The following is a 24,630-nucleotide window of genomic DNA, read 5'->3' on the forward strand; positions in this document are numbered from 1 at the left end:
CAACTTCAATCACAGTTCACATTCCATTTATTTAGTATATGATTTTGTCTTCCCCGGGGGACCACTGTGTATTGTGCTACTTACCTATTTACAATTGCAGTATTATGTTTGTGTTTATATCTCCAGTTTGACTTATACCAATGTTATAGTGAGTGTGTATAAAAAATATAACTATTTTTATAACTACATTGTGTGGTTCTTTTCCGTCTGACTTACATCACATGATTAGACCTGGTGAAACAAGCTGCTTATCACTCCTTCTGGAACAAGCCTGAAGGCTGCTCTCCACAGCTACCACATAGACAGCCTTCAAAGGTTGTCTAAGACCCCTAAAATCAGCATAAGGGTTGCCTGGATTGGTGCAGGGTGCATCATTTAAATAAGTGTGCACCATATACTAAGCCAACCTCCTAGAGTCATCCTATGTAACAAGATCTGTTACGCCTTAGCGAAGAAGCAACCACCTTAAGGCCTTTGGGCACATTCCACCAGGGCGAAGGCAGCGACCACAGTTCTCCAGCATGAGTTCCAATTTCTGATATCTGCCAAGCAGGCACGTGGAAATCCTTGCACCAGACAGTATGGCCTGGATTCTCAGGTTTGTAGGGAGGGTCTGTTTGGCCGCTCTGTCTTGCAGGGTTTCCTGGTTTAAGCTTTTCCACATCCCACCTCTGGGGAAGATATTGCTTGGTTATTTGTTCAAAGGTACGGAATCTGCAGCTAGATGTCTCTATCAGATGGACAAGTTACTTACCTTCGGTAAATCCTTATCTGGTAGATAAGATTATCAACCCACCCATCCTCCCTGCGCTATGGATTAGTTTAGTGTCAAGGGCCGTTCCCTTCAGGGCCCAAGTTGTCTTTCTTAACACATCGCGGTCAGTCACTTCATGGCTCTGTACTTCTGGCATGAAAAGTCATGAATAGTACTGACGTGCACACGCCAGAGTAGAGGCTATATAGACTTCGGTGGACATGATGCCTACAACATCACGCAAAGTTGACCGATACCACCAACCGGCGCGCAGAAGTACAACTATCAAAAATCTTCCGGAACCAGCCGTACACCTGGAAGTTCAAAGATAAGGAATCTGCAGCTAGATCGTGTGTCTACCTGATAAGGCATTACCGAAGGTAAGTAACTTGTCCATTTTGAACTTCCGGGAACAAGACCGGGCCAATTCTTTGACCAGCAGGTACATGGGGACTTAACTCCAGAACAATTACTTTCCCAGGAATTAGACAGCACTAGACATCGAGATCAGGAGACGGGAATTAAAACAATAGTAAAACCCAGCATCAGCAAAGAAAGCAACAGGGCCCCTCCCCCTCAAACAACACAAACTCACATACATGCTCAGAAGAAAAGGTTATCATTATAATACTCAACAACAGAAATAATGGTAAACCGGGACCTAATGATATTCTCCAGGCCATTTTTAAATACAACCCTGCTTTTTGTAGCAACCACTTATCCACCCCATTCAACGAAGTAGAGCTATTAAACCCAATACCATGTAGCTTGCAAGGCTCATTAATCACACCATCTATAAAGGCGAGAAAGAATGAACTCAGCAAATTACAGACTCATAGCGTATCAGACATCAAAGCAAAGTATTTTGCCTCCCTGATCCTAGCAGATCTTTTTGATTGGTCGGATGAGAACAGATGGATCCTTGCCAATCAGACAGGCTTCAAAAAGGAATTGGTATGACTATAAAACATACTAGCACTTTCAATAATAGCATAACATTTCAAATGAAAAAGCAAAAACAGCATCTCTGCTTTATTGACCTAAAAACAGCCTTTGATAGCGTAGATTGTAACAGCCTGTGGAGATAACTAAGAGACTGGAACATCCCTGAAAGAAGTCTAAAAGGAATAGTGTTATTCTTCCTAAACACCTGAATAAGAGTGAAGTTGGGGAGCAGCTCCAGAATTTCAAGAAAGTGGACCACAAACAGGGGCCTCAAAAAAGGGTTGTGAGCGGGCACCACAACTTTTAAATCTGTTCATGTCTGACCTAACACCTCGGCATAACCAGATCAACTCCCATCCACCACATTTGGGAAAACTAACCCTTTCCCACCTTTCATATTCAGACAATGTGGTATTAATGAGCTTAACTAAGGTTGGTCTTATTACACAAATCCCCTAGCACACAACACTTTTATAACATAACAGTAGTGCAGTAATATTTTTAATATACAGTCTCCACGCAAATAATAATGTGAATCTTTGGTCTTTAATTCTTTTCTTGATCCTTCTTTAATGTCAATAACTGTGACTAGTCGGAAAGCCAATACCAATGCCAACATGTGTTTCGTTGCCTCCGTGTATTTTACATGCAACTTTTTCAAGGCTACATGAAAGATAGACCACAGTCACTGATGTTACATACTAATCCATAACACGACTCTAAGACATTGCACCCAAATACCTCCACCGTGACATGAAAATTAATGGGGTGAACCAGATCAAATTGTAGATTACATCCAAGATCTTCCTTAAGCTACGTAGTTTCTACATATTTAATACACGTGTTGGCATTGGCATTGGCTTTTCGACCAGTCACAGTTGTTGACATTAAAGAAGCATCAAGAAAAGAATGAAAGACCAAAGATTCACATTATCAGTGTCCCTAATCTTTAAAAATCTAACCGTGACTTTCCTCATAGAAGCTAATGGGAGCTTGCGTCTGTGTTCTCACACCGCACACGGCCCCCGTGGGTCCCCTGTGTCACTACCTCGGGTGGTTCATTGGGGTCCCAGCGATTCTACAGGATATAGGACTTGTGTCTAGTTAAGTCATGGTTCTTATACCACTATTTTAGTATATGGTTTGGCTTGCCCCTCGGGCCTAACTTGTATTTGTGCTATTTTACTGTCATATTTGAAGTGTAACTTATGTGTTTTGACCTCTAGTCTCATAAAGAGACTAGGAGGGTGTGTTTAGTAATAAATACATATATTTTATATATATTCCTGGTGTGATTGTCTTTCATTTAGCCTTTCAAGAGATTATAGACTGGTAAAACAAACTGCTTTACATTCCTTCAAGACTTAGCCTAAAGGCTGCTCTCCATAGCTACCACTAGGATAGCTTTCAATAAAGGTTGTCGTTAACCTATCATCAATAAGGGGTTGTTTGGACTGGTGCAAGGTGCCCACTATAACTGATGGACAGCATATACCAGACCAACTTCTCACATTGGTGTGCAGTGTGTGAGATTCCAGCTTGCTATTGTTTTACCAGATAATCTCAATTGAGTGACTGACTGAAAACCACTAAAGGCACCCTAGGTACATATAATACAAGCTATAGAATACAGTAAGTTCTACTGAACTTAGAGTTGTGTGTTAAGGGCTTAGCACACCCTTTCTACAACTCAAGAGAGTTTAATCGGCTGCACTAGAGGAAGTAGTGCAACACACCACACCTCACTAGTGATGTCTTCAAGGCCAGGAACCAGTGGGTCCCTGCCAGAAGCCAATGTGCTTCTCCCCTCCAAGTATGATAACCTCCCATTTATGGAATTGAGAGCATTATGCACTACTAGGAAACTGAAGACAGGCAAAAGCCCATTCACCCAGCATCTCACAGAGGTACTCAGTCTGGATGATTTCAGAAGACCTATAGGGGCTGAAGGGGTAGGCAGAGTGGTTGGGGTACCAGTGGAGGAAGGGCCTAGGGGTGAAATTCCCCATGATGTGACCTCTAATGCTGACCAGGTAGATGACAATGATCTTGACCTGGAGAATCCAGTTCCCTTGGAGGATGAGGAGGAAGGCCACAATGGTCCTCTCTTTGTCCCTCCTGGAAGAGTTGGTGGTGGGCCTAGAAGGTCTAGATCTCCCTCAGTGGAGTCTAACCATCCTGGATCATCTATAGGGACCTCTATCACAGCTCATAGGAGGGAAACCTCCCAGGAGAGGAGGGAGAGACTGCTGAAGTATGAGGAAACACAGCTCAAAATCAGAAGGCAGCAGGTAGCCCTATATAGGGAGGCCCTAGAGCTCTACAGAGATAGAGAAAAGATGGGACTAGAGTCCCATGGTGGCAGCAACATCCCTAGTGATAGAGATAGGTCTCATGACCATAGAAACCTGAATAAGATTGTCCCTCCCTACCAGAGTGCGGATGACATCCACAAATGGATAACTGTACTGGAAAGGGCCTGTAAAGTTCAAAGGGTCCCTCAGGAGCAGTGGGCAGCAATATTATGGCTCTCCTTTGCAGACAAAGGTAGAGATAAGCTCCTCACTGTTAGAGAGGAGGATGCTGATTATTATGCCAGTATGAAACGTGCATTGATTGAAGGGTTTGGCCTAACCACTGAGCAATACAGGTTAAAGTTCAGAGATACCCAAAAGGCACAGAATCAAGACTGGGTGGACTTTAGAGATTGTGCTGCTAAGACTCTGGAAGGCTGGTTACTTGGCAGTAAGGTGTGTGACTTCAAAGGATTGTATAATTTAATCATGAGGGAGCAGATTCTTAATAAGTCAGTTGCTACACCAGTACCTAGTAGACTCTGATCTGACCTCTCCCCAAGAAATGGGTAAGAAGGCGGACAAATGGGTCAGAACCAGGGTGAGGTAGAAGGTACAGAACCAAGGCGGTGAACCCAAGAAGCAAGATCCTAAAAACTCTGACATGGGTGGGGAGAAGAGTAAAGACCAGAAGTCTTCACAAGGTCCTCAAAAATCTTCTTCAAGTAGGGATTCACAGTCTAACAAGGGAAAAGGCCAAACGAAACCATGGTGCAAGATCTGTAAGCAGAAAACTCACTGGACTAGTGATTGCACCAAGTCCAAAGACTCAACACCAGCCACCAATGCCTCTAAGGCAACTGTTTCCCCTAGTACAGCTACAATTGGTGGTGGTAATGTTCAGAATAAGGGTGTAGTAGGGTTAAACCTGGGTTCTGAGGTGGACTCTGGCCTAGTCAGAGTTCCAACTCAGGCTACCCTAGTCTGTGATGGGGGCATGGATTTGCCCCCCTTTGTGACTCCCAGTAATTTAGGCAAATAGAGATAGCAGCATTTGATTAATGGAAAATAAACTTTGGCATTCAAGGACACAGGAGCAAGTTTCACAATGGTGACAAAAGATCTTGTGGATCCTGGGCAGAATATACTTGGTGTAATATAACAAGTGACCAATGCTACCAACGTCACAACAGACCATTCTCTGGCAGTTGTTAACTTCTCCTGGGGAGGGGTAACTGGCCTTAAGAAGGTTGTGGTGAGTGCAGACCTTCCAGTCGTATGCTTGCTTGGCAATGATCTGGAAACTTCAGCTTGGGCTGTAGTGGAGCTCAGGACACATGCAGAAATGATAGGGATCCCTGCTGTTGTCTTTGCTGTGACATGGTCACAGGCCAAAATGTCTAACACTAGACAGGCCCTGGATTCTGGAATAATGGACCAGGTGCCTCCCAATTAGAGGAGCAGTAGGGTTAAGGCAGTGCCTCACCCCGACTCTGAATCAGATCAGCTTCCTGAGGGTGATCATCTTGGACCTGCAGAAGTAACTGTCCCAGAGAAGCTTGAACCTAACCAGGTTGAGTTCTTGGGGACATGGGGCCCTTCCAGAGAGGATATGAGCCAGGAGCAGAAAACCTGCCCCTCTCTTGAACCCCTCAGAAAGCAAGCTGCTGATGAGGCTGCTGGGAATGCTAGTTGCACCCATAATGATGCACCCATAATGATGGGATGATGGACTCCTTTATTCAGAGTGTAGAAGCCCCACGCCTGGTGCTTCCAGGAGGTTGGTTATACCTCTGAGGTTTAGGGGCTTCCCATTGACACTAGCACAGCATATTCCCCTAGCAGGACACCTGGGCCAGAACAATACTTGGGACAGGATTGTCCCTCAATTTCACTGGCCCCACATGTCTGAAGAGACTAAGGAGTTTTGATGCTCCTGTGTGACCTTCCAAGCCAGTGGCAAGGCAGGTGGAACCACAAAGGCCCTCCTGATACCACTACCTGTGGTGGGGGTTCCCTTTGAGGGGGTAGGGATTGACATTGTTGGTCCCATGGATCCTCAAACAGCATCTGGGCACAGATAAATCCTGGTGGTGGTGGACCATGCCACTAGGTACCCAGAAGCCATTCCCCTTAGGACCACTACAGCACCTGTGGTGGTAAGGGCCCTTTTGGGGATATTCTCCAGAGTGGGCTTCCCTAAGGAGGTAGTATCTGACAGAGATCCAAACTTTATATCTAGCTACTTGACTGCAATGTGGAATGAGTGTGGAGTGAATTACAAATTCACCACACCCTATCACCCACAATGCAATGGTTTAGTTGAAAGATTCAACAAAACCTTAAAGGACATGATCAGAGGTCTCCCAGAGAAGCTTAGGCAGAGATGGGGCATCCTTTTGCCCTGCCTTTTGTTTGCCCACAGGGAGGTGCCACAAAAGGTGGATGGTTACAGCCCTTTTGAACTTTTGTTTGGCCATCCTGTTAGGGGTCCTTTGTGTCTGGTGAAGGAGGGATGGGAGTTACCTCACAAACCCCCTAAACAGGACATAGTGGACTATGTACTTAGTCTCTGCTCCAGGATGGTTGAGTATATACAATAGGCAACTAAAAACCTTGAGGCTAGCCAGGATTTACAGAAAGCCCAGCATGACCAAAAGGCTGTGCTGACTGTTTACAAGCCAGGGCAGAAAGTGTAGGTGTTGGAGCCTGTGGCCCCAGCAGCCCTCCAGGGCAAATGGAGTGGCCCCCATACAATTGTTGAACAGAAAGGGGAGGTCACCTACTTGGTAGACCTTGGAACCCCTCGGAGACCCCATAGTGTACTTCATGTCAACAGACTAAAACCATATGTTGACAGGGCAGACATGGGCTTTCTCATGGCTACTGATGAGGGACAGGAGGAAGAGAGTGACCCACTCCCTGACCTGATCTCTCAGAACCCTGATGATGGATCAGTAGATGGTGTAGCCTTGGCAGGCAGCCTCACTGTCCAGCAACAAACTGACTGCAGAAAACGTCTCAGCCAGTTTAGACATATGTTTTCTCAGACTCCAAGTCAGACCACCTGATACACTCATGAAGTGGACACTGGGGACAGTCTGCCTGTGAAGAATAAGATCTACAGGCAACCTGATCATGACAGGGACTGTATAAGGACAGAAGTCCAAACGATGTTGGATTTGGGAGTCATTGAACCCTCAGATAGCCCTTGGGCTAGTCCAGTAGTACAGTGCCTAAACCTCACACCAAAGATGGCGAGAGAGACATGAGGTTTTGTGTGGACTACAGGGGTCTCAATGCAGTCACTAGGACTGATGCCCATCCAATCCCAAGGGCAGATGAGCTAATAGATACTTTGGTCTCAGCCACGTTTTTCAGCTCATTTGACTTAACAGGTGGCTACAGGCAGATCAGACTAGCTGATGATGCAAAGCCAAAGACAGCATTTTCTACCCCTAGTGGGCACTATCAATTTGTGGTGATGCCCTTTGGTTTGAAGAATGCTCCTGCCACTTTCCAAAGGTTGGTGAATCAAGTGCTTACAGGCCTGGAAGACTATAGTGCAGCATATCTAGATGAAATTTCTGTCTTTAGCTCCACCTGGGAGGATCATCTGGTCCACCTAAGGAATGTTTTGGAGGCCCTGCAAAAAGCAGGCCTAACTATCAAGCCTACTAAGTGCCAGATAGGACAGACTCAGGTTGTGTACCTGGGGCACCTTGTAGGTGCAGGCCAGGTTCAACCATTGCAGAGCAAAATCCAGACCGTAATGGACTGGGTTGCTCCCACTACCCAGACTCAGGTGAGAGCCTTCTTAGGCCTGACTGGGTATTACAGAATATTTGTCAATGGGTATGGATCAATAGTGACACCCCTGAATGATTTAACCTCTAAGAAAATGCCCAAAAAGGTTCAGTGGCCAGCTAGCTGTCAAAAGGCATTTGATGACCTGAAGCAGGCCATGTGCACTGCTCCCATTCTTCAAAGTCCTGATTACTCCAAAAAGTTCATTGTGCAAGCAGATGCATCTGAGTTGGGGGTAGGGGCTGTACTGTCACAGATGAATGATGAAGGCCAGGATCAGCCAGTAGCCTCCAAAAGCAGAAGGCTGACCCCCAGAGAGAAACATTGGTCAGCCATTGAGAGGGAGGTCTTTGCTGTGGTTCGGGCTCTGAAGAGGTTGAGGCCTTGGTACTCACTTAATTGTTCAGACAGACCATAAGTCCCTCTTATGGCTAAAACAAATGAAGGCTGAAAACCCCAAACTGTTAAGGTGGTCATTTCCCTACAGGGGATGGACCTTACAGTGGAAAATAGACCTGGGAGTAACCATGCCAATGCAGATGGACTCTCCAGATATTTCCACTTAGAACATGAAGACTCAACTGGTCAAGGTTAGTTTAATGTCCCTGTGTTTGTGGGGGGGGGGGTGTTGTTTAGGAGAGTAGGATCTGCCTCTTATGGTTACCCCCATTTTGTGCTGGTGTTTCACTGTTTTTTGACTTTAGTCTGGCTGGGGCCCTGCTAGCTGGGACCCCAGCCTAGCTGCTTCCTCTCTAAAATGATTCCATGCACTTAAGGTACACTCCAGATTGGATTCTGGGGTACCCTTGTGAGTCCTGTGTATATGGTATACTATGTACCCAGGGCATAGGTACCCCAGAGGCCTACCAGGGGCTGAAGCATGTATTATGCCACCCCTGGGAAGCCTTCCTGAGGTATAGGTTCACTATACCTCACCTATCACTGCACATAGAAACCTATCAGTCACCCCTATGGCAGGCCTTATCAATCCGCAAGGCAGGGTGCTTGGTTTTATGTAAGAGGGTGCCCACACATGAGCTGAGCCCCTCTGTAGCCTTCGGAATCTATCCTCCGGCGTTGTCAGTAGTGCAACCTAACCATATACTCTTAAGTGCATTATAACCAAATGGTAAATGCTAACTTTGGACTGGCTGCACGCAAACATGTCATGTTTGGTGTCAACACATTGAAATCATACCCCCACATAAGTAACTGGTGTGGGAGTATTATCCCACCCTTCTAGAGGGAGAGACATGACAGCACCGGTATACCCAGTACCAACTTAACAGAGCCCTGCCATCACAAAATGGATGCTACAGACATGGTCTGGTCTCCTGCTGCTGACCGAAACTCCAGCATGGGGGGCCTGGACAATAGGTTTCCTGTCACAGGGAGGTGTAAACACCTCCCAGACAGGCTGATGTGTATTGGGGCTGGGTGGGAGCACTCTCAGAGTGCTTTGAAGTCCTGCACTGGGGGCACATTTGCTGTCCCTGTGCAGAGTCCAGCTCAAACCGGTTCAGGGGCTTCTAGCCCCTGCTCTGCATGAAACTGGACAAAGGAAATGGGTGTAGCCACCCCTCTTTCCAAACCCTCCCATAGGTGGGTCCCCAGAGTTAGTCCAACCCCTTCATGAGGTATAAGTAAGGAACCTCTGTAACCAGAACTTTAGATATCCCTGGAAGAAACTCTGAAGCTGAATCCTGGAACTTCAACGCTCTACTAAAGACTAGAGGACTGAAGAAATCTCCCTTGGGTTCAAGGAATGACTCCCCTGCTTGGCAGGCACCAACAAAGCATTTTGCCGGTCTGCATCTACGAAGCACCCACCGGACTTCGAAGTAATTTCAGCCCAGAAAGAGGATTTCCAGACTTCTCCCAGGCCGACCCGAGTCCCCAGCAAAGCTGAGACCAGCAGCCCTCGTGAGTAACATGGAACTGGAACTCCTGGTCACCGCGCACATTTGCAGTGACTTCTCGGTGTCTCTTGAAGTCATGCTTGGGGTTACTTGTAGCCCCCACCTCGATCAGAGAATCCACTGAAGATTGTCGGCCTAGTCACCCCGAGTGATCAGTGGGCCGCCATTTTGTGTTTCCTCTTGAGGTCCCTTCGCGATCCCTGGTCTGTGGACTGGTGGGTCCCTGTGAAGGCAACTTTGATTTTCCTTGGGCTTCCCTGGTTGCTTCAGACGTGTCCTGACTCCCTACTTAGTGGTGAGTCCCTCAGACCTTGCTGGTCTGCACCAAACCATTTCTTCGCTTTCTGCCTAGGTTGCTGTTGCCAAGGCTTGTTGTGTCCAATCCGGGTACCGACACTGCAGCACTCGACATCCTTCGTGGGACAGCTCGAATCCAGCTCCTGGTTGTCCTCGATGCCTCCTGGTCCTCATGGCTGAAAAGTCAAGCTTCACCTTCTTCACCTTCTTCACCTGAAAACACCCAACATCGGTGGGCATTCGTCTATCGAGCCCCTGGTCACTGGCAAGTGACCCAGACTCTGTCCTCTCTGCTTTCAGGTTCTTCTCAACTTCAATCCAGGCTTGGATCTCTTCAGACAGTTTGCATCTTCCCGGTAGCAGCACTTCTTCGCTGGCTCCCATTGAAAACTATGAAGCGACCCGACACCATTTGACACCGATGCACCCGACTTCCCTGGGTGAGGTAACTCGAGTACTCCGGTGCTCCCGTGGGTGCTGACCCTAGAACTTCCTAAGTCCAAAAGGTTTTTTGTTTATTTTTGCATCTTTTATGTAGCGCGAACTCGACCCGAAGGTATTGGAGCGCTGTACATGAGCACTGTATTTACATTACATATTTAGGCACGGGGAGATTAAGTGATTTTCCCAGAATCACAGGATGTGGACGTGACCCCGATGCTCGAACCCTGGTTTCCAGCACCAAAGTCGGCCGACGGACTACATCCTCTCCCCAAGGATTTGGTCTTGGATTTGGTTTGGTCCTAGCCCACCTCTAAGTGTCCCTAATCTTTAAAAATCCAACCGCCACTTTCCCCATAGAAGCTAACGGGAGCTCGCGGTTGTGTTCTCACACTGCACACGGATCCTGTGAGTCCCCTATGTCACTACCTTGGGTGGTTCCTTGGGGTCCCAGCGATTCTACAGGCTCTAGGCCTTGTATCTAGTCAGTATATGGTTTTGCTCGCCCCTCGGGCCTAACGTGTATTTGTGCTATTTTACTGTCATATTTGAAGTGTAACTTATGTGTTTTGACCTCCAGTCTCATAAAGAGACTAGGAGGGTGTGTTTATTAATAAATACATATATTTTGAATATATACCTGGTGTGGGTGTCCTTTCATTTGATCATTCAAGAGATTATAGACTGGTAAAACAAGCTGCTTTACATTCCTTCAAGACTTAGCCTGAAGGCTGCTCTCCACAGCTACCACTAGGAAAGCTTTCAACAAAGGTTGTCTTTAACCTATCATCAATAAGGGGTTGTTTGGACTGGTGCAAGGTGCCAACTATAACTAGTGGATGGCATATACCAGGCCAACATCTCACAGTAACCGCCCAATATCTGTTTAGATGGTAAACCCCGTGAAGAAGTAAGCAGTTATAAGTACTTGGGAGCTTACACTGACAGCAGATGTAATCACATAGAACTGAAAAACTACATGTCTCAAAGATCCAGCGCAGTAGCCTTTGCTTTCAGCACATTGGCAAACAATTTGAGGGCCCATCTTACAAACCACTGCTCTCGGAAATAGCAGCAAAAATATTACCAATAATTTCTTATGCCAGTATTGTCCTACACGAAAAAGACTTGGCTCTCCTGAATAGTTGCAGGTCACAACCGACCCACCTGTTCTCCCGCAAACTGTTTCCATCTTGCCTAAAAGATCACTCTCTTGATATTCACATACTGTGCATTTCACCTTCGTGCTTTTTGATTCAAAGAGATCTTTCTCTTTTACGACCCACTATTTCCACAGCCAGATTCTATGTTAGCGCTCCGTTTCTTGCATGGTAAATAGTCATAGAAGAAACTGACATCCGCACATCAGGAAGGGGCTTATATGGACTCAGGTGGCGTCACATACGTAGACGACATCAGTACGGAGTCGCATGACCCCCTCTACCAACAAGCAAGTGTACTGCTGACAAAATGTACGGTTCCAGTCTAGTGCCCGGGGAGAATTCTATGGTAAGGAATCTGCAGCCAGACTATGTCTCTACCAGATCTGGCGTTACCAAAGGTAAGTAACTTGTTCTCTTGTGCTAGCATGTTAACTCATGCCAGTTCAGAGTGATAGGACACCCCCATGCTTGAACAGCTTGTTGGTGTAGTCGTGCACAATGAATTGCTGTAATAGGCTGCCAGTAGCCGGTCACCTGGGGGGTTCCTATTTTTAGTAATGGATTGTAGAGAAGTGGTTTCCAGCAGTGGGAAGAGGGTTCGTCTTATGGTTATATGTTGCCTGGAGGACGGCTGAGCCTGGTCCTTGGTGTGTTCTATGGCCCTATAATTGGTGTCCCAACTCTACAGGTTTGAATGGAAAACACTGTGTTCTTTTTTTCAAGACCGTCGCGGTTGGTTTTGTGATTGTAGTGTGCCATTCGAGTAAACAGGCTCTTGCCCGGTCTGGTGGGGTGTCTCATCGATAGTTGACCACAATTTAAAGTTTTGTATAAGACGGCTTCATGCTCTTCTTGATTGCGCCAAAGATTTGTTATCAGGCTTTGATAGCGAGTGTGTTTCATGGATGGAGCGTCACTGTTGCTAACGAGAACCCTGTGGGTCATTTGACTTTGTACAGTGTATGGATTTACCTGGCTGTAAGAAGTGGGTATTTAGCATCTCATGAAAATTGTAACAATGTTGAAAGTGTGTTCTGCGCAGGAGGAGTGGGTCCTGTGCTCTACTGTAAATTTCTTTCTCTGTCTTGCAGAATCTTCCCGACCTCAAACCCACTAATTCCATCCGCCGGCAGACTGTGGGCTAGAAGACCCCCCTCATCGCAAACATGAATGATATCCAGCAGAAAGTGGCAAGGAGGCTTGATGCCCACTACTGAACCAGGCACGCGTCAGAGGCTCCCACAGGGAAGGACCTCAGCCCTCTATGTATCCAGCAACACTTCAGCATCTTCCAGTGTACACTGGGCCATGGTCTTAAAGATGGAGGCCTCCAGTGTGGCAGTGGCCCATAGCCATACCCTAACGCAAAATACAAACACTTCGGGCTAGATGTACGACTATTTGCGAGTCGCTAATGCCAATGTACAACAGTGTCAGAGAAACTGTTTGCGATTCCCAATGGGGTCGGAAATTGCGTGCCTCATCAATATTCACCAGGCAACCACAATTTGCGACCCCATTGGGAATGACTGGCCTTCCCAGGGATGGTGGCCTGCTGGGCTCAGCAGACCTCTATGTCTGGGACTGCTTTTAAAGAAAGCAGTTTTAAAAAAAAAAATGCAGTCCGTTTTTCTTAAAGGAAAACGAGATGCATTTAAAAAAAGAAAAATGAAATGTTTTTGTTTAATTTTTCAAGGGCAGGTAATGGTCTCTGGGACCCCTGCCTTCTCCTAAAAAAATATTTTCCCCTGTATTGACAAAGGGGAACCCTTCCCTTTTGCGAGTGCTTTACCACCTTCTTAAAGAGGGTGGTAAATTGCGAGTATTTACATTCTTACATAGGGTAGCGAGTCACTATTAGGAAGGGACGGCCTTGGAATGCATCTTCCTAAGAGTGAGTCGCAAATCCTTTTTAGCTAGTCACAAATAAATTGTGACTCGCTAAATAGGGTTTGTACATGGCCCATTGCTATTTTTGCATGCGCAAACGGGTCGCAACCCTGTTTGCGCATGCAAAAATGGGTCGTACTTCTGGTCCTTCCTGTAAAGTGGGTGCTGATGTCTGCGACCTCTACTGTTCGAATCACTGTTGATGAGTTTGTTTCAGCCCCATGGCTGTTGTGAGACATCTCAAGCTCAGACGAGGCTCCTTCAGCCATGTTGTGTCAGTGCTTAGCTCACCTACATTTACACCTGTGCTCTTGGGCTCCTTGCTTGGTGGTCTTCATCAGGGTCCTTGAGTCTTCTCATCATGAGGCTGACAGGCAGTCATTATTCTAGCCATGCTGAGACTGGCACAGCCTGGTGGAAGAGGCGAGGGTTGCACTGCTTAGAAACACCCGTCAGAAGGTCACACTCTGGCGATGACCCCATGAGGCCCTTCAGATCAGGAATCTTGTGGGTAGAGTTGCGGATGCCTCTCCCTGGAACAGCTAAGGACATCCAGGCTGCTGCGAAGCCGCGAAGTTAATCATTGCATCTTTTATTAAATAGATTGAACTGCTGATGCTGGCTGCGTAAACAGCTCAAACTCCGCTATATCACATCAAGTAAACAAGAAACAAACGAGGCTTTAAGATTTTAACATCACATTAAACAACTGCCCTTAGTGCTTCTTAGCGCTTTGGCTCCAGTGGATGACCTCTGACCTATCAATCTGGTCCGTTGGCTGCGCTGCAGCCTCTGGTGCAGGAAACCAGGGTTCGAGCCTCGAGGCCGCGTCCACATCCTGTGATTCTGGGCAAATCACTCAATCTCCCCGTGCCTGAATGTGTAATGTAAATACGGTGCTATGTAAAGCGCTCCAATACCTTCGGGTCGAGTTCGCGCTATATAAAATATGCACAAAAATAAAATGCTAAAATAACCATTGGGAACCTAAACCTCAGTGGGCGGGCCTGTCTTATGCCTGTCTGATCGCTAGGGGGAGGCAAAGCGCTGACAATGTTTGGGACTGAAATCTTTTATTTTAGTAAAGGGGACCCATTCCCCTCCACGGGAACATCAGTGGAAACAGAATCTTTTTGTCGAATTGAGCGACCACACTAGTAATTCTGTGGTTATGTTGTACTCGGGCAATTTGAATGTTTGATTATGATGAACATGTTTACACTAATCACTTAATAGATTCTTTTCTAAGAGCAAAATACTATATATTTTTTGTGTGTTGGGTATGCAAATATGTTTTTTCTAACGGGACAGTAAATTCTAAACTCCCTATACCCAATGATTGTATTCTGAACATCAGCATCACTTTTATTAACCCAGCCTCGCATTGATTACTTAAACAATTTAATACAAAATCTGCAGGAATAAATACATTCCCCTGCTCAGTTTTTAAAACCTATGGGGCATATTATCAAGACAGGTGATAAAATTGTGCTTCACATTCAACATGGGCTTCAATTGGAATTCCATGGAGCATATTATCAAGCCCATTATCGCTGTTTTAGCAGCAGATTGCTGCCGCTGAAGCGGCGATAATTTCATTGCCTGTCTTGATAATATGCCCCTAAATTTGATACAAAAAGCCCTAAAACCAGAGCTGCAAATAAGCCATGGGGCACAAGGGGCAGCCGCGACCCCTAAATGAGGTTCATGACTAAAGGGATCAAACCTATCCACGATATGTACATGGCCTACAGGGCAGACAGTGCTGTACAGAAAGAGAAGTGTATTTTCAGATTAGTCAAAAATCAATGCCAAAGTAGACTTCTAATTGTCTTATTTGAAATGAGAAAAAAACGTCCATTCATTGAGAGCTCTGGGAGTTTCACCAAGATAGACCCAAGTCCCTAATTGGAAATAACATTGTTGAGAAATCAGGTTTTAATGCAAATATTAGGAAAGAAAGGGTACTACTGGCTTAGATTTACTGTAACCTGAGGTGATAGATATTTTATGAGAAATGTGTTTAGGTGGAGGAAATGTTAGAATTGTGTGATTTAAGCCGGTGCAGAGTAGATTACAGTTCAGAATACTTCTGAATGCTTTTTCTGCTTTCACTGCAGCTCGGAGCAAAGTAGGAGATCTCAGGGTGTTCTTTGGATGGGAGAAAGGTGTTCGTCCTCCTATGTTATGGCTTTGAAATGATTTGAACGGAACATGTGCTGATACATTCATACACTGATTAATGATTTTCCACTAACTTGATTGGTTTTGCTTTCTGTAAATGACAAAACTTTCAATAAAATCTTTGTTTTGAAACTTAATCATTCTCTCTCTTTATTATGGAGCCTAATGTGCTCCGCGTTATTTGAATATACTATATTTGTCAAATAGCCATAGTTTTAATTTTAATTTTTATTTATCAGATAGCGCATTATGGGCCACAGAATTTGCACACAAAAAAGCGCTAACACTAATGCTTAAGCATTTGAACATTCCAAACGATCCACAGTCACTAATAAAGTGAACTCAGTGCTCTTTTCATGGATTAAAAGAAAAACATTCTGTGCAAAAGGCCTCTGCGGACAGATAACTCAAAACAGCCGTGCTGCATGAACTGATACAGAGCAGTCTTCCAGTTCTCCAGAGATCCAGAGCTGAAAAAGAAAGCACACAATGGGAATACTTTCACTGCACTTCTTCTGCCTTTACTAAAAGTATAGGGGTATATCACCAAGGTCCGGCGTAAAATTATCTCCGCTTTATCGGCAGCAAACTGACGCTAAAGCGGCGATAATGGGCTGGATAATATGCCCTTGAGAATTCCCATAGAAGCCCATGTTCTGGTGTCAACAGGGCCTTCCATTGGAATTCTCTGCACATATTATCAAGCCCATTATCGCCGCTTTAACGGCGTTTTTCTGCCGATAAAGCAACAATAATTTTAACGCCGGTCCTTGATAATATTCCCCATAGTCCTTCCTCAATGTTTTACTTGAAGGCAACATGGTGGCAGTCACTGACAACATCCGAGTCTCTTAATGTAGGAACCCCGATCATGTTGGTTTTATCGGACCTGTCTGCCACGTTTGATATGATCTCCCATCCCATTCTCATCCACAGACTACTTGGCGTAGGTATCCATGGTAGGGCACAACTTTGGCTCAGGGACTTGACAACCGTACCCACCAGGTTTGTTTGAGTCTGTTTAATCAAGGAAAAAAACTTTCTAACAAGGGAGTCCCCCAAGGCTCGTGCCCACCTCTATTGAACATGTATGTTGCACCTCTGGCAGATGTTGTGAGATCCTGCAGTGTGGAGATCGTGTCATACATGGATGACACTCAACTCCTCATCTCTTGCGGTCCTGACCCAGATGTGGTGGAAAAACAATTTGCGCCCTGCAGGAGGGAGATCGCTGACTGGATGGTCAATAACTATCTCCAACTAAATGCAAGAAATCTGAGATTGTGTTGTTTGGCAAAGCGCACAAGCTTTGCTCCACTGACTGGTGGCCCTCGGATGTTAGACCAGCCCCCACTGCTAAGCAAGTGGTGAGAAACCTAGGAGTGAAACTTGACCAGACACTAACTATCTTTGAGAGACCACGATAATACCACATGTGGCTCCTGCTGTGCCAGAATAAAGCTGTTGAAAAAAGTCTTCCCTTGGTTACCTTCCACCTCTAGGAAAGCCTTGATCCAGGCTCTTATAATTAGTCGCCTGTCCTGTGGAAATGCACTGTTGGTTGCATTGACACCTTCCTGGCTAAACTACACGTCATTCAGAACACCGCTGCCCGGTCGATCTGTAGCTTACCTACTCTGTCATCTTCAGCTCTCATATTAATAAAAAGTACATGGGATTGTCTTGGCAATTTTTACACTGTGATGCTTTTTTTTTCATTTTACTTTTTTTTATTGATCTTATTAGTTGCATGTTTCATAAGATGCAGAACATACACATACATTTCCACAGTTACATGGTTCATTTGCACAGTGTCAAGAACAATGAGAAGAGCATAGGAGCAGTAGACATAACTAGCACAACATAACAGTTGGTTGCGAGAAGTGCGTCACCGTCACAACAAGCTCAGCTTTCCTGCAGCACCAGAGTGCCTAGTGCACAACATTTGTCTTTGCATCAGTAAACAGTGCACCACAGCACTTCTGACATTGGCCATTCCATATTTATGTGACAGTAACTGTATCAGCCTTCCCCAGGTATCTTTGTGTTCCTCCCTTATGATAGGCAGTGTATTGATGTGAGACAGGCAGGAGTTTGTTGGGCCATAGTTTCCCGGTGAGAGTCTGTCGGGCAGAGGTGTAGTGCCTCTTTCCGCTGGATCCATTCCAAGAATGGTTCCCATATGTCCTTGGGTCTGGAGGTGGGAGGCATCAGTTCTCAAATGTGGGGTTGTTCTCGACTGAACGCAGCCACCTTTAACCAGGAGTCAGTGGACAGACCCCTAGGACGCCCCCAGTGCATTGCAATGTCTCGCTTTGCCAACAGCAGCAGCATTGCCACCAGCCTTTGATCTGCCGCGGGGACCTCTATTACAAATCCCAATAAACCGACCAGAGGTGTATGATCCATGACAGCTGCTGTGATGGCCTGTGATGGCCTGTAGTGCTTTGATCAACCTATCCCAATATTCCGCTATCTGTGGACAGCACCATGCTAAGTGCATGAAAGTGGTGTCTGTTGCCCTGCATTTCCAGCAGCTGCTGTCATCTTGCAGCTCCATTTTCCTAAGCTGCAAGGGGGTTCTGTACAATTGATGTAGGAACTTAAAGTGTATTATCCTTAATTTGTAATTAGGGGATAGTAGTTCCAATTGACGGCAGCAACAGGACCACTGCTCCCTCATTAGCGGGTTCACAAGGTAGGAATTCCAGATCTCCAGCGTGTGGGGATAGATTATTGGGTGTGCTCTTTGTGTAGAAGTATACAAGCGGGTGATCAATTTGCACGGTGATGGTTACGTCAATAAAGGTTCTAGGGGTGCAAGAGTGGGAGGTGAGGTCGGGATTGTGTTGTGTAGATCCCTACAAGTGGCTTTTAGTTGACAATATAGCAATACATCTGAGAGGCCCAGAGGGTCCCCCGGTGCTCCCTGCGGGGGGCCATGAATTCCTCTGTTGGATAAAGATCTGCGAATGTAGTGACCAGCATATGATCAGAATGGGAAGTGGATTTCTCAAGCAAGGTTAAAATTGACAAGAGAATCCTCTCTAATGCATAAAATACATCCACATTTGACCCTCCCTTCCATGTTTTCATTAACACACTCATTCAGTGTGTGCCAAACATCTTGTACACTTTCGTTTGAGGTCGCTTCCAAATTTGATAATACCAATTCTTGCACAAGTGATGTGCTCGGAGTGCTACCGTACATGGCTGTCATGCGAGAACAACTAACAGGATAGTCCGGCGACAGTCTCAAAGCTAATTCTGGGGCCCCTGGCACGCACTGCATTTTTAGTTTAGCCTCTATTTCTTGATTTTTTTTCCATGTGTATGGCAATGTCCGGGAGTGTAAAATCCTCCAAATCCTCATGATCAAAACTGCAATTATCAGTCTGGGTCACTCATGGGCTCACTTTAACTGGTAAGGAACCTGGTGGTGGCTCTACGACTTTCAAGGGGCTGGTTATAGCAGCCAAGATTGTATGTTCCATTGTATCCACAGGTTCAGACAACGGTTTATCAACAGCAACATTTGCCTTATGCTTAACCTTATCATCATCCAAGTCCGTATCCATGACCATTTTGGTCTTTCTTACACATTCATCCCTTTCCATTCCCATTTCAGTTTTTCCATCTTCTGTAGATAAAATGAAATCATCAGTGGGCTGAATTTAGAGAGATTGGTACAAGTGTGTTCAGTTTGGAGAACTTGAGGTGATGCGAAACAGTCGACTAGGGGAGAGCATTACATATGCTTACTATGTACACATAAGCAGCACCTAGAGCCATTCCTGATTCCGTATTCTTTAGTGTTGTATTCCTCAAACCCTTCATGATATGGACAACATGAAGGGATGAGATTTCAGATGGGACAGGCACGCTTAGGGTTTCTTCCGCCTGATAGTCTTTATCAGTGTTGGAGAACTGGAGAACTGGAGTGGTTAGCGGTAACTCCTGGAATGCTAGGGACAGATCCTTGCGACTGTAGGGGACCCTGAGGGCGCGATTAAGCGACCAGAACATAAGCACCTTATTAATCCACCAAAGATGACGCCCCTCTTAGTGATCTGCTGTTGCTCTCGCCCTCTACACTCAGCCACATGAGATACACTCCCCTTACTATCAGGTATTATAGCTCATCTCCATGCTTAACACCTGTAACAATGACGGTGACAATGGCAATGCGGGTGATGTAGGCTCAAGAACAGCATCCACCTGCTGCTACCACCTCTTGCTGCGCCCCTGCTTATGATGACTTCACAGGACCGTGTTTCAGACTTGATCAATCGAAGCTCATTATACGGGCGACGAAAATTATCTTTGGTAGTACTTATAGTTCTCGTACTTCTTTTTGCCTATTTATTGCGGATTCAGCCGGGCTGCAAATGATGGATGGTGGGTAGTAGGTGGAGGGACGGGACTGCATAGACTGAAGGAGGAGCACAAGTGGTGAGTAGGGCGGAGTGGTACGGAGTCATGGTGGCGCCATAAGTAGCAAGCCAGGGGGCAAGTGAAAGCAGGTCGTGCAGCGACCGAGTGAGAACATCACACCTTCCCTGCTGCTCAATCCCGCCGATCTTGCAGCTCTTAGCACTGTCATCTGCTCTTCAGCTGCCACTCCCATGGGTCCTCTGGTTCCTCTAAGTCCTCTCTTGTCCACCAGGTACACATGCCCTTTCAAGCTCTCCCAGTACCCGTGCAGCTGGGTCTGCCCTTTTACTCCTTATCTGCCTTTGTTCCTCAACTGAGGTTATGGTGTGAGAGTAATGAGGCTGAAATTTACAGGAGCCTGTGTCAATGTTCAGCCGGGGGAAAAGGGGAAGTAGCGAGTGGGGCCTCCAGGTGTCCTACAAGCCGCACCCGGATCTAACTGGTCTGCCTCCGCAGGACACCGGCGCCACTCTCAGCAGACACCGACTGTCAGCATCTGTACTTGCACTCGCACTCACCGGACAAGCGGAGGCCATGCGGCACACTGGGTGGCAAGTTTGTTGGGCGACAAGCAGGGAGACTGTTTATAAATGCCAGGGGCCTGGACAGGGGGCCAGCGCTGATTCTGGAACCAAGCAGAGCAGAGAAGGTCCTCCGTAGCCCCAATTGTTTTTATTTTCTCCACCACCGAGACACTGAGGCACCAGGGGGGAGCTGGCCGGCACAATGTCATGCGGTGCGATGTGGTGCTGTGACAGCTTTTTGCTTGCATGGCTCATGGTGCCGGAGGAACAGGAGGTTACGACAGCACTGGCAGGGCAGGGTGGCAATGGTGCTCGCTACTCACTGCTTAACACACACTGCTCGCCGACCACAGCTTCAGGTCGAGTCTCTCAGCCACCGCCACCATGGCTGTGGCTACGGCTGTGTCGATGGCCTGCTCGCTGGCTCACAACACTGGCTCACAACGCACTCTACTCTCCGTTCTGCTCGTCACCCAGAACCGGAAACCTTTTTCTCTCAAAGAGCCTAGTCCAAAGAGGTAGTTTGTCCGATATCAATGTCATTGCCTGACCATAGTTTGCCGCCCAAATCTCCCTCATGTCTCAGCTTATCCATATCCTTAAGTATCTAAGCGGGCCCTCTACCCGTTGCAGCGGGAAGTCTAGTGGGAATGGCTGCGTAGGATTAGTAAGCAGTAGTGTAGACTTGGACCAGTTTATCTGGATCCCAGAGAGTTGGCCAAACCTCAAAATCTCCCGTAGCATGGGGTTCAAGTTTTCTGAGGGGTTGTTTATATATGAAGTGGTATCATCAGCATACAGAGATGCTACTAACACCCTAGTTGTGAATCCTTAGCCTCTATGCATGTGATGTTAACAAAGTCTAGCAGCCAGAGGCTCCATGCCTATGGCAAACAGCAGGGGCGACAAAGGGCACCCCTGCCCGTACCACAGGAGATTTCAAATGGTCTGGTCACTGTGTTGTTGAACCGGATCCTAGCGATTGGTTTCGTATATAATAATTGTATTTGCCGCGTGAATTGTGCATTTAGTCCAATACGGCCCAGGAGGGCAAAGAGATATGGCAATTCCAGCATGTCAAACACCTTATTGGCGTCCAGCAGTGGTGCAATAGCAGATACCTGCTGGTGTATGTAGTGGAATACTGCAAAAAGTGTTCGCAGATTGAGAGAGATGGACCTCCCCGGTATGAAGCCCGATTGATCTGGACAAACTATTAAGGGCAAGAGCAGCTGTAGAAGGGAGGCTAGGAGCTTTGCATATATCTTGTTGTCCACATTGATCACAGACAGTGGGCGGATTGTGTCCCAATATTCATTTAAGATGTTTGGGTCAGGTATGGCTCTGAATGTGTGTACACTGTCACATAGAATTTCATGATATCTTCTGGGAGCAGGGCTTGGTCTCTTATTACCTGAGAATTTTCATCTGCCAAATCCGTTATCTAAGCCGTGGGGTGCGTTTTCAGTAAGATAGCTAGAGTTTTACCCGTTCTGTCCCCTTCAGCATTACGGCAGGCCTGTGTGTATTTACCCAAGAATTATTAGCTCCCTACTTGCCTCCTCCTTGAATGATGTGATCTTTTCCCTGAGGGAAGCGAGCAAGCTGGGGTCTTGTGTCTGGTAGTGCACATTTTCAGTACTCTTTATATCTCCCTCATGTTCCCAAGAGTGCGTCTGATATCTTGGAGCACTCCCCCCTGTTTGGCAATGCAGGCCCCCCTTATCACCACTTTGAAGGCCTCCCACAGTGTACACAGAGATTGCACAGAATTCTCATTCAACTTGAAGTATTCCAGAATGAATCTCTTCCCTAATGACAGGATCAAGTAGAGCCTTCCTTGGAAGTCACCACATGAAAGCCCTCTGGATCGCCTGGGGGAGTTGTATTTTGAGTAATACTGGTGCGTGGTCTGGCAGTATATTCAGCACTTGTTTGACCACAGTGGTCCAAACAGCTACGTCACTAGGTAGCAACCAGAAATCTAACCTGGACCATGCTGCATGGTGTGCTGAAAGGCACATGCCCTCAGTAGTATCTGGGTGCAGCTTCCTCCAAATAGCCACAAGATACCCCTCCTCCATCAATAATTTCAGTTGAACTGGGGCCCAGGGGTGGGGGCTCAGAGCAGCTCCTAATATACCTTTCTTGTCTTCCAGTATTGCATTGAAGTCCCCTCCACACACCGCAGTGTTGCCGCCCCTCCTTAATACCTCTGCTCACAACCTGCAATAGAATTCTGGATCATCTATACTGGGGCTTTGGACTGCTACCAGTGTGACATTCCTACCCCCGACCTGACCGCACACTATAACGTATCTGCCCTATGGGTCTGCTAGGGATTGCATTGAGACCAGCCCAGATCTCTGTAGATAAGTATTGCCACTCCACAAGAGTAGTTGGGGAGTGTTGCTGCCTATATATGCCCCCAGCGTCTAGCATACAGCCGGGCCAAAGTTCTCAAAGTAAGATGGGTCTCCTGCAAAAAGCATTTGTCCATATTATGCCTAACTAGGTAGGTGTGTGTCAATCGTGCTTTCCTGCATTCATTCAATCTGTGAATGTTCCATGTCAGAAGTGTTATTGATGTAATTGTTGGATATGTACTGTTCCGTGCATCTCTCCTGTCAGACCTGAAAGCACATCTCTGAATACCCTAGACTGAGCTGCCTTACAAAGTCTACTGTGCTTGTCTGTTGTATGTATTGGGTAAGTGTTCTTTGCATCATTTGATTATTTGCAGTCAGAAACCTACATCTTTCGCAACCCTCCCAAACTTATTTGGATAACAAACCCCCCCGCCTCTCAACCACACCAACCCCCCAAACAGGTTGTGTCTCCCCCCTTGCCACCCCAAACTGAACTACTTTCATATGTGTAAAACCACAGGAGCACTCCCTCAGGGCGAGGTGTCACCTGTGAACTGCCTCACTTGAGATAGTGAGGTGGCCAGATAGATCAGCTGTCCAGTAGCCACCAGCCTCAAGGATGCACCCACAACAACAGCCTAGTGGGTAAAAATTCTACATGTTTCGTTATGAGCTTCATCACTGCAGCAACAGTTCATACCAACTGTACCAGTCCTCTCGCTCTTCTTTGGTGTTCTGGGTTAATTTGCTGCCGGCTTGGTCATTGTTGCTCAGTGTCTCCTTAGCCCCATTTGCTGTTGATTTTGAGGAGGTCTTTTGCAGGCTTGCAATATGTTTGCCATAGTTCAGTGCTGTCTTAGCATCCTTCAAATAGTTCGATTTTCCCTCATTTGTGACAAAAGGTTTTGCTGGGTAGAGGAGAGCGTATGGGATGCCCACCTTCTGGAGCAGTCTCTTCACCGGTAGGAACTCTCTGTGGGCAGCCTGAACTCCTGGGGTGAAGTCTGGGTAGAAGGCCAGTGTGTTGGCTGGTTCTGGATGGTATCTCGCTCTCTTGCCAGCCTGCATCACTGTCTGTGTAGATCAGTAGTCGCATAATGATAGGACGGGGGTGCCCCAACCAGAGGTTTAGGACCCAGGGACCGATGTGACCTCTCAACTATAAAGACCCCAACAGCTCCGCACCAAACAACTTAATCAGTAAGGATTCCACAGACTTTTTCATTGTCAACATAGCCGATGTCTCAGGTACCCCCGCAATGTGTAGGTTGTTGTGACGGGAGCGAGCCCCGAGGTCTTCTTTCTTAGCCCTAATAACAGCGAGGACCTTTTCCATTTGTAGCAGCTGCCCTTTAGGTGTGTCCATTCTGGTTTCATGTGTATCTACATGCCCCTTTACTTGATCTAGCCTTGCCGTCAGGACATCCAATTTCCCATCTATGGTCTTGAGGCTTGATTTAACCTCCAGTAGTACGGTGCATACATCTGAGTCAGGGTGGCCGGTGTCTTCCCGCATTACCACTTCAGTCTCTTGCTGCACCTCAGCATCCATGTGTCTGGTCTACGTTTTGTTTTCAAAGCGGCATTTTGGCTGCTTGGTGTCTGTTTT

General features: G+C 46.6%; 1 protein-coding gene across 2 annotated transcripts in view; it reads left to right on the plus strand.

Annotated features, from left to right (window-relative positions):
- The window catches only part of LOC146808484 (transient receptor potential cation channel subfamily M member 2-like), a 790,090-nt gene extending 774,259 nt beyond the window's left edge, over positions 1-15,831 (plus strand). The window contains exons 14-15 of one of the 2 annotated variants that reach the window (XR_014968000.1): positions 12,712-13,980; positions 14,087-15,831. Coding sequence is in view for 1 of the 2 variants with exons in the window: in XM_085623576.1 (XP_085479702.1) it covers positions 12,712-12,737 (26 nt within the window). In the remaining variant the exon portion in view is untranslated. Of the gene's footprint in view, positions 1-12,711 lie in introns of both variants that reach the window. The other variant, XM_085623576.1, reaches the window with a different exon arrangement.
- The last annotated feature ends 8,799 nt before the right edge of the window (positions 15,832-24,630 follow it).

This window comes from Triturus cristatus, chromosome 8, assembly GCF_964204655.1.
Source record: "Triturus cristatus chromosome 8, aTriCri1.1, whole genome shotgun sequence".
Lineage (NCBI taxonomy): Eukaryota > Metazoa > Chordata > Amphibia > Caudata > Salamandridae > Triturus > Triturus cristatus.